General features: G+C 44.7%; 1 protein-coding gene and 1 pseudogene across 1 annotated transcript; both read right to left on the bottom strand.

The window, feature by feature from the left end:
- Positions 1–4,920: 4,920 nt before the first annotated feature.
- On the bottom strand, positions 4,921–5,536 carry LOC119352226 (annotated as a pseudogene).
- A 5,476-nt stretch (positions 5,537–11,012) lies between these two features.
- Positions 11,013–11,884, bottom strand: LOC119356882 (norbelladine synthase-like). The gene is made up of 2 exons (XM_037623875.1): positions 11,652–11,884; positions 11,013–11,559 (listed from the first exon to the last, which is right to left on the bottom strand). The coding sequence occupies exons 1-2, from the start codon at positions 11,839–11,841 to the stop codon at positions 11,252–11,254; spliced, it is 498 nt and encodes a 165-aa protein (XP_037479772.1). The 5' UTR covers positions 11,842–11,884; the 3' UTR covers positions 11,013–11,251.
- Between the last annotated feature and the right edge of the window lie 788 nt (positions 11,885–12,672).

Genomic DNA, 12,672 nt, shown 5'->3' with positions numbered 1-12,672 from the left:
TATTAGTTGAATCCCAAATCCTCTATTGATAGAGCCAATATCTTAAAACAAGCTTTCGCCCCGTTTTATATATAAAGCAACACAACCAAGTTACACGGTCGAACGATACAGAACGATACAGAGTAGTGAGGAATTCTGTTAGGGGTCAGAAAGGACACTTTTGAGGTCAGAAAGAACGATACAGAACTGCTAGAATTAGACCAGGTCGGTGCCAGCTACACATGGATGAATAAACAAACGGACCCGGCCCAATGTGTCTTAGATCGGGTCTTTGTGTCTCCAGAGTGGGAGCACACATTCCCATCTTGCTCACTTGCGGCAATGACTCGCCTGGGGTCGGATCATTGTCCGCTGGTTTTAGATTCCGAGGAGGCTCGCGCCAATAGGCGGGCGAGGTTCTATTTCGAGCTTCAGTGGCTCGAACACCCTGGTTTTGGTGACGTGGTGCGGGATTGCTGGCAGCGGGGCGTGCTGCCAACCTCCTCACCGGCACGGCACGGCACGGTCCTTTAGCTGACTCAATGGATAGATGGCAGCACTGTATCCGGAAGATGTGCCAACATTTGAGCGGCTGGGGTGCAAATGTTGGGGGTGCGTCGCTTTGTTTGCTGCAATCACTTATATTGTGTTTGTGCCTAAGTACATACCAATAGTAGTTCGGTAAATATGAATGTGCATGCAGGTATGGACCTTTTGTTAGTGGTGCAATGTTCTGTTAGGGAAGATTTGTACTTATTTCTGAAAATTTTAAATTAGTTGAAGTTCTAGGTTTATTCCCGGGTTTTTTTTTCAAAATTTCAAAACATCTTTTCTGCATGGTTTCCACCAAACGTTGGCTTTCATGCGATATTCTTCCAACTTCAATAACTTTGACGACCGTAGAAAAATAGATCAACATCTACAAAACCAAACTAGTTTCATCACACTAGTCATAAATATATTTACATATTATACACCCGTTGTTACCTTTTACTCCGCATATAAAATTTGTTTGAAGTCAAATTATGCAAAGTTTGACCAAAGTTTATATTAAAAAATATCAACATCTATCATACTAAAGTTATATAGTATGAAAATTAATTTCATCATGCATCTAATGATATTAATTATGTACTATGAATATTGATGTTTTTTTCATATGAAGTTAGTCAAACTTTACGAAATTTGAATTCAGACAAATTTTATGTGCGGACTAAAAAGAAACAGAGGGAGCATATATTTGGTATCGTCGATGTTTAACTTATATTTCTGTAGACCTTGTCAAGCATTAAAATATTGAATTTACGAAAAGTATAGAACTTCAATTAATTTAGAATGGAGAAAGTATATAATGATATATTTTTATCTACATATTTTTCCGGGAATTTTTAGCAGATATTGTGATGTAGCTTTTTGTTAGAAGATATGTTGTACTATCTATTAAGCAAGCAATATTGGGTCTCGTAGGCCAGTTTTGGCTCTTGGGTGCATTTGTTCTAGTGAACAGTAAATTTAAAATAAATAGTAAATAAATTTAAAAAAATATGATTCTTTTTGTAGATGTTCATGTTAGTGTCGCAAGCATGTTTGACAATTTTCATGTGAAACGAAGTAGCGGTGTTTTGTCAATGAGAAAAACAAAGTTGGGTGTAACATTTGGAGGTAACGTTTGGCGTTCAACTTGTTTTTTTTTTGTGAAGGCTAAAATGTTTTAAGCTTTTCACCTAAAATTTTGCAGTTAGCATTTGGATGTGACTATGAACATGTCTATTTATTTGATTTTTTTACATTTAGAAAAGCATTTTTCACACGCAGGACCATGTGCTCCTAAGAGTCGAATTGGATTTCTGTTTGTTAATAGAACTAGACGATGCCCCGTGCGTTGTTGCGGAACCTTGCTAAAAAATACGTAAATAATTGCTATAAAACAACTAAAACTAATGAAAAGCAAATGCAAGTTTAAAAAACATATGAGGCGTAGAAAAATAGGAAAAAAATGAGTTGCAGTTAATAGAATATCGTTCCTAACCAAATGTAAGGATGAACACTAATGTGGCAATACTGAATGCATAGAGTAATGGAAAAAAATATGACTTGCATGCATGACTCGCTTATGTGGTCTGGTTGCATGTCTAGGAAATAATATGTAGTGTGTTATAGGTATTTAGGAATTGAAGATATTTAGATCTCTGTTTTTAAGGCATTCGGATCTTTTTTAGGTGAAAAAAAAGATCTGAATGCCTTAAAAACAGAGATCTAAATATCTGTTTTTGAGGCACTCGGATCTCTGTTACTTGCAGACGAAACCCTAATATAAGTGGGCTATGGAGGCCCATCTCACCTATGAATGCATATTAAATTTGCCTGAATTCAAATATATACTCCCTGCATTTCTTTCTGGTCCTTGTCAAATTTAAAATATTTAACTTAGGAAAAAAATAGAACTTCAATTAATTTAGAATGGAGGAAATATATAATAATATATTTTTATCTACATATATTTCCAGGAATTTTTAGCAGATATATGATTAATCCTTTTGTTAGAAGATATGTTGTACTAGCTATTAAGCAAGCAATATTGGGTCTCTTAATGGGAGGGTTGTTTTGGCTCCCTGGTGCACTTGCCCTCTAAAGAACAGTAAATTCAAAACAAATAGTAAATACATTTTAAAAGATCTAATTTTTTTTGTAGATGTTCATGTTAGTGTCGCAAGTATGCTTGACAATTTTCATGTGAAACGAAGTAGCAGTGTTTTGTCGATGAAAAAAACAAAGTTTGGTGTAACATTTGGAGGTAACGTTTGGCGTTCAACTTGTTTTCCTTTTGTGAAGGCCAAAATGTTCTAAGCTTTTCACCTAATTTTTTCCAGGTAGCATTTGGATGTGACTATGAACACATCTATTTTTTGAATTTATTTTACACTTAAAAAAACATTTTTGCATGCAGGAGCACCTGCTCCTAAGAGACAAATTGGATTTCTGCTCGTTAATAGAACTAGCCGATGCCCCACGCTTTGCTGTGGAACCTTGCTAAAAATGCATAAATAATTGCTATAAAAACAACTAAAACTAATCAAAAGCAAAAGGAAAGTTTAAAAAACATATGAAGCATATAAAAATAGAAAACAAGGAGTTGCAACTAAAAGAGTATCATGTCTAACAAAACGTGAAGGATGAACTCGAATGCAAAAAATAAATTATGACTGACATGCATGGATTTATGATGTGGCAATACTTAATAAATAGAGTAACGAAAAAATATTTTATGGCTTGCATGCTTGACTTGCTTATGTGGCCTAGTTGCATGTCTAGGAAAGATAGGTAGTGGGTTATACTCCCTCCATTTCTAAATATAATCCATTTTAGAGATTTCAATATGGACTATATACAGATGTATGTAGACATGCTTTAGAGTGTAGATTCAATCATTTTGCTCCGTGTGTAGTTCATATTGGAATCTCTAGAAAAGATTTATATTATTTAGGAATGGAGGGAGTAGCTATTTAGGAGCTGAAGATATTTAGATCTCTGTTTTTTAGGAAAATGCTATCTCTCAACCGGCGGATGTTTGTGTGTGCGTCCACCTTCTCCGTAGCCGTCGGATTTGATTTGGATCAACGACTCAGAAGCAGTCTTTATTCTAATATAGTTCTTGCAACCCACCCCTTGTTTCAGTTGGCCTCGCCGAAACAAATGGTCTCTGTTGCAGACCGAGCACTCGCGACCAGTAGTCAAGCCAAGCGCCCTTGCCTGTAGATCGTTGTTGTGAGTGCACCCATGCCGGATCTCCGAGGCCAAACGCCTCCCGACGACCGGATCCGGCGAGATCCGCCACGCATGCATGCGTGGAGCACCAACAACCTCACCACCGTTCCGGCATCACTAGCACTCATTTGAGCTCGGGATGAACAACGTCCTGCTCAGGATGGCACGGCGGGACCGGGCTGACGAGGCCTGTCCGGCGAGAAAGAGAGGTATGGTGAGATGATCGACGACGTGTTCCACGATGAGGAGTCCTTCGGCGCCGCTCTGGGCTCCTGCTTCACATGATTTTTCAGAGAGTTTAGACAGTAGCCACGCCTGACCTTAGGATCCATCACAACATAGAAGGTGTTTGCTATCCTTATTAGATGAGTTTTAGAGATCACATTTCTTTGTACTTGCAGCTTTGAGAATAAGCCGATTCAAATTAGTGGGGAGAATCTTTTATTTTGTCAATCATGAACAGAAAAAAAAAGTGTGATTTTTTGCCATGACTTCCACAAATGTGATTTCAAGATGAAAATTTGCAGCTCCGAAAACATTTGTCAAAGTTTGCACCCAAAAATAATTCAGTACTTTTCAAAAAAAATACATTCTTTCGGAATTTACTGCTCATCCCGAGCTCAAATGAGCTCGGGAGTAGAAGGGGACTTTCAGAAGAAAAAGAAAATCACCCTTCTAACATTCATGGCCAATGGCTTGACCTCTGCACATGCGCCCTATTCGTAAGGTATTTTCATGTTGACAGGTAGAAACTACTACAATCTAAAACATACAAACATTTAATTCCAAAGGCATGAGCACAACATAGAACAAAATAGTGCTACAGGAAAATTTGCTCAAACTTGGCTGCCAGTCACTTCAGTTGGACCCTTCGTCTTTCAGACTCTTATTCAGGTACTCCCTCCGGTCCTTTTTAGTTCGCATATAAGGTTTGACTGAAGTCAAGCCTCGTAAAATTTGACCAATTTTATAGAAAAAAGTGTCAACATTCACAATCTAAAATCAATACTACTAGATGTGTCATGACTTAAAGTTTCATATTATATAATTTTAGCATGGCAGATGTTGATATTTTTTCATATAAATACGGTCAAATTTTGTGAAGTTTGATTTTAAAGAATTCTAATATGCAGAGTAAAAAGGACCAGAGGGAGTACATGCACGTTCTTTTGAATTTTACTCGGTGGCTTGCTCGGGGCTCTTCTTCTGCTCCTTGATGTGCTTGGTGATGGCCTCAGCAACAGAAGCCAATGCTTGTGTACTGACAAGTGAGACATTCTTCGCATGCTCGGCATCAACTTCATACTCGACGGTGGATCTTATAACGGATTTGCCATCTTCTTTTCCTACGATCTCGATTCGCATATTCGCATCAAATGTTTCCGAAAGCCGAGATCTAGAAAGCCTCCTTCGATCGTTTCTGCCTCCTTGATGTACTTTTCATTGTCGATTACGTTGAACTTCTCCTTGTAGCTTCTTGGTTCGGAATCTCCTAGCAAAATGGATGAGATAAAGGTTGGTAAAAATTACCTGTTGGGCTTAATAATAATTTACCTGAAAGCTGGGATTACAATATGTACTGTACCGTACTGAAGCTCAGCTGTTGAGAACTTGAGATTCGAACCTTCAGGAGGGAAGGTGACGAGCAGGATTGTGCCGACGCCACCTTTGAGAGGACATGTGGAAGCAGTTGGGGGATTAGTCGCCCGACGGCGAGGCCGCCATAGACCTCCCATACGTCGGCAGCCGGGAGGTCGGTCTCGAACTCGTGCCAGAGGCTCCCCCCTTCCATTGCCGCGCTGGTAAGAGCGACTCCAAAGAGCATATCATTTCGTCCGCCTACGTCCGTTTGAGTCGGCACGGACAAATGTAACGGTCCAACGCGTTGACCCAAACCCAAACAACGTCCGCGTCGCGTCTACGCTGACGCATTTGCGGTTTAAATTTACGCTCCAAATGCGTCGGCGCGGACGCCGAACAGACCTTCGCGCGCATTCTCGCTATTCGCCGCGTCCTCACATGGCAGCCGTCCAACTATCCGTTGACCACGCGGTCAGCTTAATTTATGACGACGGGCCCACACGTCAGCGACGACACTCGTCCTTTTTTAAGCCGACCGTGCGGCGGGGCCGTACTCATCCAAACTCGTCGTCCCCATCTGCCCACCTTGCTCCCTCGTCGCCGGCAAACTCTAGTCACCACAACCACATCGAGGATGGCTCGTGCTCACGCGGAGGAGGTGCGGCGCCGGCGGGCGCTGCTGACGCCGGAGCAGCGCCTCGACAAGGCCTACGCAACCGACTCGCCCAACTGGGCGAGCTGGTTTGCCTTCGAGCACGAGGAGACGAGGCGACGGGGCGTGCGCGAGGTCGAACGGAGGCCAACGCCGCTGGTTGTCCGCGAGGAGGACCAGGGGGCGGAGGACCCCTACCAGGCGCCCCTTGCGGCCGTCTACCGGGAGAGCGAGGAGGACGAGCGGCGCAGAGCGGAGGCGGCGGAGGTGGAAGAGGAGGCCCGCTACGAGGCGGCAATGGCGCAGGCCCTTGCCCTCTTCGGGCGGGCGACAACATGGTGCCGCCGGTGGCCCTGCCGTCCCCCATCAAGCCGGAGCCCGAGCCGGAGCTCATCGCGCGCTTCTCCTGAAATGGAGTGGTGCTTGAGTGGGTGTCCGCGCCACCGGTTTGGCTGGGAGCGACGCCGGCGCAGGAGCAGGCCTACCTCGAGATGTGGCGCCAGTGCCGGCTGGCAGAGGAGCGCCGTCAAGGCGAGTACGAGGAGATGCTCGAGCGCGACCTCGAGGAGGAGGCGCGCCAGGCCGCGACTGCACAGGCAGCCGCACAGCCCCCCGCCCCGGCACTGCCTGCACCGGCACAGCCCGACATGGCGGCGCTCTGGAACACGACGTCCGCCTGGGCCGGGCCGGCGCCGACGCTCATCGACCTCACGGACCCCGAGGACGACGACGACGCCTAGGGCAGCGCACCGCCTCGTAGTTTAGACTGTTTTTATTTTTTTAATACAAATATGGACGCGTGGACTCTCACCGGCCTTCGTGACCGGCTTTAATGTTTAATTAATGTTGTCTCTCTTTTGTTAAATATGCATGTGTTCTTTTTTTGCGCCGTTAAAATAGGTCTCAGGTCAGTGTTGGGCGCAGGCGTCGACCTAAATGTGGAAGCAGGCATCCGTGTCCGTCTGATCGACCCAAACGGACAAAAAACGGACGAAATCGTCGTCCGTTTAGGTCAGCCCGTTGAAGTTGCTGTAAGGAATGTAAGATGTGAGGAATTCTGTTTCTGCAAATCTCCTTTCGTGTATGTTGAGACATTCAGGCCAGTTGGGATAATGGCATACTGTAGACCACAGGTTCGGATCACAACCACGTGTGGCAGTAGGCGAACACCGGCGTGATTAAATCCATCCATTTAGGGCAATTTCAACGCAAACCCATTTCCTTCGTTTTCGTCCATTTTAATCCGTGTGGACAGAATGAAGATCCAACGAGCGGACGCAAACCCATTTTCATCCGTTTGCTGTCTATGTGGACGCAAATTCTTCCCAAATCAGCATACGGACGTGCCACGTGTCAGCTTGGTGTTCACCCGACCCCATTTGTAAGCCACTCAACTATCACACCCGCCAGATCAACCCAACCCTAGCCATTGTCAGCGCACACGATGTCATTGAAGTGCACGGCCACGTGGCTGGCTCCTCCTTAGGGCACCGCCGCACGACGGCCTTCACCGTGACGTCGTCATGGGTTGTGTTGCCGGAACACAACCACATCTACATGACAGTCCATCAGTGTCAGCACTATTGAGAGAACACTATTTCCGTGCCCTCGCCAGATGCGAGCCTGCCGCATGGCTGGTATTTGAACCCAGATAGGATTCCAGTGCCACCCGTGCTGGCCATAGATTGCGCGTGGGAGGCAGAGATCTGTCGCTGTCGCGCCCAGCTTCCGGCCGACCTTCGCGATGACCCGTCATTCGCAGTGGACTCCACGTATTGGGACACGTGGTTCACTCACGAGCACGACCAACGTCCCATGCATGCACACTCCATCACCACAGGGGGTTGTGAAGGATGGAGAGGAGGAGGCACTGAAGAAAGACATCAAAAACTCCCAGCTCGAGAAGCTCGCCATGTGGTCTGGCTTGCCACTGGCGCTGGCCGGATCGGCCGTAGTATAGGTCGCCACACCCTCGCCCCCCACCATCGAGCACGAGTCGTGGCCACTGGTGTTGCACTCAAGTAATTTAGTATTTTTCTTAAAATGTGAACACATTTTAAATCATAGTTTTTTTAAATTCATAAGTTAATTATATGGGCTTTTGTTAAATTTAGTACGGGGATATGTTTCGATGTTATATGAACATTTTTAATGTAAGTTATTTTATTTATATGTATATTATTTATAACACATCATTATAATTTACAAAACTCAAAATGCTTAAAACTAAAATGTTGAAATTGTCGGGACTGACTATAATTCAGTTTAGCCACACAATCATTTTGTGTTATTGTAAAAAAATCGAAAACACTAACGCTCACACATGTGGGTGTTTGACAACTCGCCCACACGCATGGATACTCGTCCAACCAATTCTGCACGAATCTTGACGCATTTTATTAGTTTTTATGTGCCACATAGGACTAAGCTGGTGTGTGAGCATTCATCCGGTCGTCCACACGTTCTTTTTCATGGGGGGCTGCTGTGTGGGCGTTTAACAATTCGCCCACACACCAGTTTTCACGCACGCAGAGGGGGCTGGTGTGTGGGCGTTTATCACTTCGCCCACACGCGCGTCTCCTCGCCCATACGTAAAGCTGGCAGTTGACATATGTTTCTGCAGGGTACATGGCAACTGCTCTAGCTTTGTTTGTCAGCAGATGGCAACTCTTTTTTACCTGAGTTGCCATGTTTTTTTGCATAGTATATGGCAACTGCATTAGTGTGCATGTAAGCAGATAGCAACTCTTTCTCTTTACATGGCAACTGCCCTAGCGTGCTTGTGAGCACACGGCAACTCTCTCTTTTACCCGAACATATTTTTTTGCCATGCCTTTTTGTAGTGCTACACGGCAACTGCCTAGTGTTATTGGGTGGCAACTCCTAAACTTTTGAAATCATATCAACTACAGTAGACCAGACCATACATGGCAACTGCAGTTGAGCAACCATGGCAACTGTAGTTGTCCGACATGGCAACCGAAGTTCAGCGACATGGCAACTACAGTTAAACGAACATGGACGAGTGTCTGGACCATGGTAACTGGGGACGCGCGGTGACTATCACGCGGGGGCATGTGGGACCACGAGGTACGAGGTCTGACATACGGGGCGTGTGGGCATTATCTATTTCACCCACACGCACGCGTGTGAGAGGGATCGGAAGGGGAAAAAAGAGATGTGTGGGCATTACTTATTTTGCCCACACGTAGGTGTGTGGACTGTTTCTCTTATACACCACACAAAATGTGTGGGCATGCCCTCTAACACCCACACGTATGGCACTTATCGGCATCCAAAAAAATGATATGGATTTTTGTTAAATTAGTACATGGTTGTGTTTTGATGTTATATGAACATTTTCAATGTAGCTTATTTTATTTATATGTATATTATTTATAACACGTGATTATACTTTACATAATTTTTACAAAATTTAAAAAATGCAAAAAGTTAGAAGGTTAAAAATTGTTACGTTGGCTGTAATTCAGTTTAGTTACATGATCGCGTTGTGTTATATTCATAAAGTGTAATTTACATCAAAATAAATTGCCTTGTCAGTTGTGGTGGAATGCCCGGGCACTTATTTACCCTCATGAGGTTCCTGGTTCGAATGATCGATCACGCACTGATTTTTTGAATTAAAATTGTTCAGTCGAAACATATAAAGGATATGTATCCTTAAGTGACAAGAAGTCTGCCTAGGTGATCTACTTTTTCATGAGAAAAAAATATATCAAGGGCTTTCCACAAAATAAACAGGCCGCACGCCCAGCCCAACTCTTTCTTTTGGCCACTGAAAGTGGCCTCCTCGTCATGCTTTTTTTTTTTTTTTTTTGCGGAAACTTCGAGCTTTATTCAACTATTCTCTGTTCCCACACGATCAGCCAAAACGTTGGTCATGAGGAAGTCAGGGGGGGAGTCCATCCAGCAGTCGGTGATCTCCAAGGTGCAAGCATGTTTAGCACACAAGTGGGCCGACATATTGGAGTTTCTCGATACATGTTGAACATCAAAAGATAGAAAAGATAAAGCTAGCTCTTCTGTTTTAGTGCTTGAACGCAGAAGTGGAGCTGGAGGAGTGGCACGGACTTCCTCGACCTTCATGGACGGCCTCCTCATCATGCTGGAACGCCAAGGTAGAGCTGCAGCCGTATACATTACCGTATTTGCATCCTCAAGCCAAGTTCTTGAACCACTTATATTTATATCATAAGTTCTAGCACTAAAGTGACTTTTTGTGTCAAATTCTAGCACTAGTGGTGAACTTATATAGTCCGTGCACTGCTGAGTGAGCATGTCCTCAACACATAGGCATCTACACCCATTTTTCAAAAAATGCATTTTAAGCATGTTTCAAAATGTCAAAAAATTCAAAAAGAAAAATTCACGCATACATGTTTGTAAATGTGCATGCGGAACATAAAGTTTTATGAAAAAAATGTATTTTGTTTTGTTTTCATAAAAAAGACAAATTTCAGTGCTTGTAAATAGCGTTTTATGACACATTTTTTTGTCTTTCTTGCACAGGCCAAAAAATTTATTTTCCGTGAAACTTTATGCACGCACATAGAACATGGAGACGTACGCGTTTAATTTTTTAATATTTTTTTAGCATTTAGAAATATGTTTTCGCACATAGAACGTGAAGACGTACGCGTGCAAGTTTTTTCATACTTTTTTAGCATTTAGAAATATGTTTTCCGAAGTGAGTTCATATGTATCCAGGTTCATCCATGCATTTCACATCCGCTGCTCTTGATTTGTTCTTGAGCTATCGGTGTCGCGTGTTCGTGATCCCGTTGCGCCGCCATGTCCACCGGGGGCCAACAATGGAAGACCGCAGCTTTCTGGCAGAGGGAGGAGGTGGGCGCAACTATCCTCGGCGTCATCGCCGGCACCTGCGAGGCGGTGACGGGCACCATCCGCGACATCTACGCCCAGGACACGGCGAACGTCTGACTCAAGGACCTCTATAGGTCAATCCTTCGACCGTCTCCTCCCTCCATCCGGTCCTTCTAACATTCATGGCCAATGGCTTGACCTCTGCACTTGTGTTAAACTACAATATTCGTACAGATTTTGTACATGTTGACAGGTAGAAACTAGTGTATAATCTAAAACATACAAACATCAATTCCAAAGGCATGAGCACTGCATATATAGAACAAAATGGTACAGGGGAATTTGCTCCAACTTGGCTGCCACAGTCACTTCAGTTGGACACTTCGTCTTCCCGACTCTTATCCAGGCACATGCAAGTTCTTCTGAATTTTACTCGGGGGTTTGCTCGGGGCTCTTCTTCTGCTCCTTGATGTGCTTGGTGATGGCCTCAGCAATAGAGGCCACTGCTTCTGTGCTGACAAGGGAGGCATTCTTGGCATGCTCGGCATCAACCTCATACTCGACGGTCGATCTTATAACCGACGTGCCATCTTCCTTCCCAACGACCTCGAATCGCACCACATATTTCCGGAAGCCGAGATCCAGAAAGCCTCCCTCCACCGTTTCTGCCTCCTTGATGTACTTCTCATCGTCGACTACGTTGAACTTCTCCTTGTAGCTTCTTGGTTCGGAAGCTCCTAGCAAAATGAACCAGCGCAAGTAAGTAAAAATAATCTGAAGCTGCGATTACATCTGCACCGTCCTGAAGCTGAGGTTTTGAGACACGGACCTGCAGGAGGGAAAGTGACGAGCAGGACTGTTCCGGCGCCGCCGTCTCCCTCTACAAGCTCGACCTTTGAGAGGACCTGTGGGAGCAACTGGGGGACTAGTTGCCCGAGAGCGAGGCTGCCATAGACCTCCCACACGTCAGCGGCCGGGAGGTCCGTCTCGAACTCGTGCCAGAGGCTCCCCCCTTCCATGGCTCTCTCGCGCTGCTGGAGTCCAAGAATGGTGTTCTGTAGACCACATGTACGGATTGCATCCATCCGGCAGTGACCGGTTCTATCCGTACACATGGCAAGATTGCATACAGACCACTCAAAGTTTTTTTTTTCCAAAATGGAATCCCTTCTTTTCAAAATGATCTGCGCTGTTCGTGGCTATAACATTAACCAACATCATATAAAAAGTGTAGAAGTGTTTTCAAATATAAATCTCTACGAGAAGCGCTAGAATAAAGGAGGGTTTCTCATAAAAATCAAAAATATCCAGCCATCGCCGCATCATGCCCGTCTGCGTAGTCACACCGATGTTCATCTACTATGTCGTGTACGGCTATGTTGGTGGCCAGCAAATAGCCCTTTTTGTCTTTAGAAGATGGTTGACAATTTTCATTTCTTGATGGTTTTGTAAGATGGTGGACCGGCAGGAGCGTTTACACCGTGGTCCTTCGCGAGCGCGGGGAGGAGCTCTACTCCGCGGTGGAGGCCGCCATGGCCTCTGAGATGCAGGGCCTCGCGGGGTCCCTCACCGGCAACGGCGCTCGGTTGAGCTGGTTGCGGCGTGGTGCCGGTACACGGCTGCCATGTCTGTCATCCAGAACATGCTGATGTACATGGACCAGACGTTCGTCCCTGTAGAAGACTATAGGATGCAACTCGATTGTATTCCATTGGAGTCGGTTACATTATATACAAGAGGTGTCTTGCGTGACAAGCCAACTAATTCTACAATATCTCTAGAGATCAATCTATACAAGGCTAGAGATAAGAGGAGAATCAGTCGGAAATAAATACAAGGATATCACGTTT

The sequence above is a fragment of the Triticum dicoccoides genome, chromosome 2A, assembly GCF_002162155.2.
Source record: "Triticum dicoccoides isolate Atlit2015 ecotype Zavitan chromosome 2A, WEW_v2.0, whole genome shotgun sequence".
Classification (NCBI taxonomy): domain Eukaryota; kingdom Viridiplantae; phylum Streptophyta; class Magnoliopsida; order Poales; family Poaceae; genus Triticum; species Triticum dicoccoides.
Note: the sequence above shows the minus strand (reverse complement) of the source record. Positions and strands in the feature narration are given on the sequence as shown.

What these genes read in the sequence shown, in the direction of transcription:
- LOC119356882 (XM_037623875.1), bottom strand. Translation starts at nt 11,841, where the DNA reads ATGGAAGGGGGGAGCCTCTGGCACGAGTTCGAGACGGACCTCCCGGCC. An exon ending in CGTCACTTTCCCTCCTGCAG is followed by an intron (nt 11,560 to 11,651) that starts GTCCGTGTCTCA and finishes TCATTTTGCTAG; the next exon opens with GAGCTTCCGAACCAAGAAGC.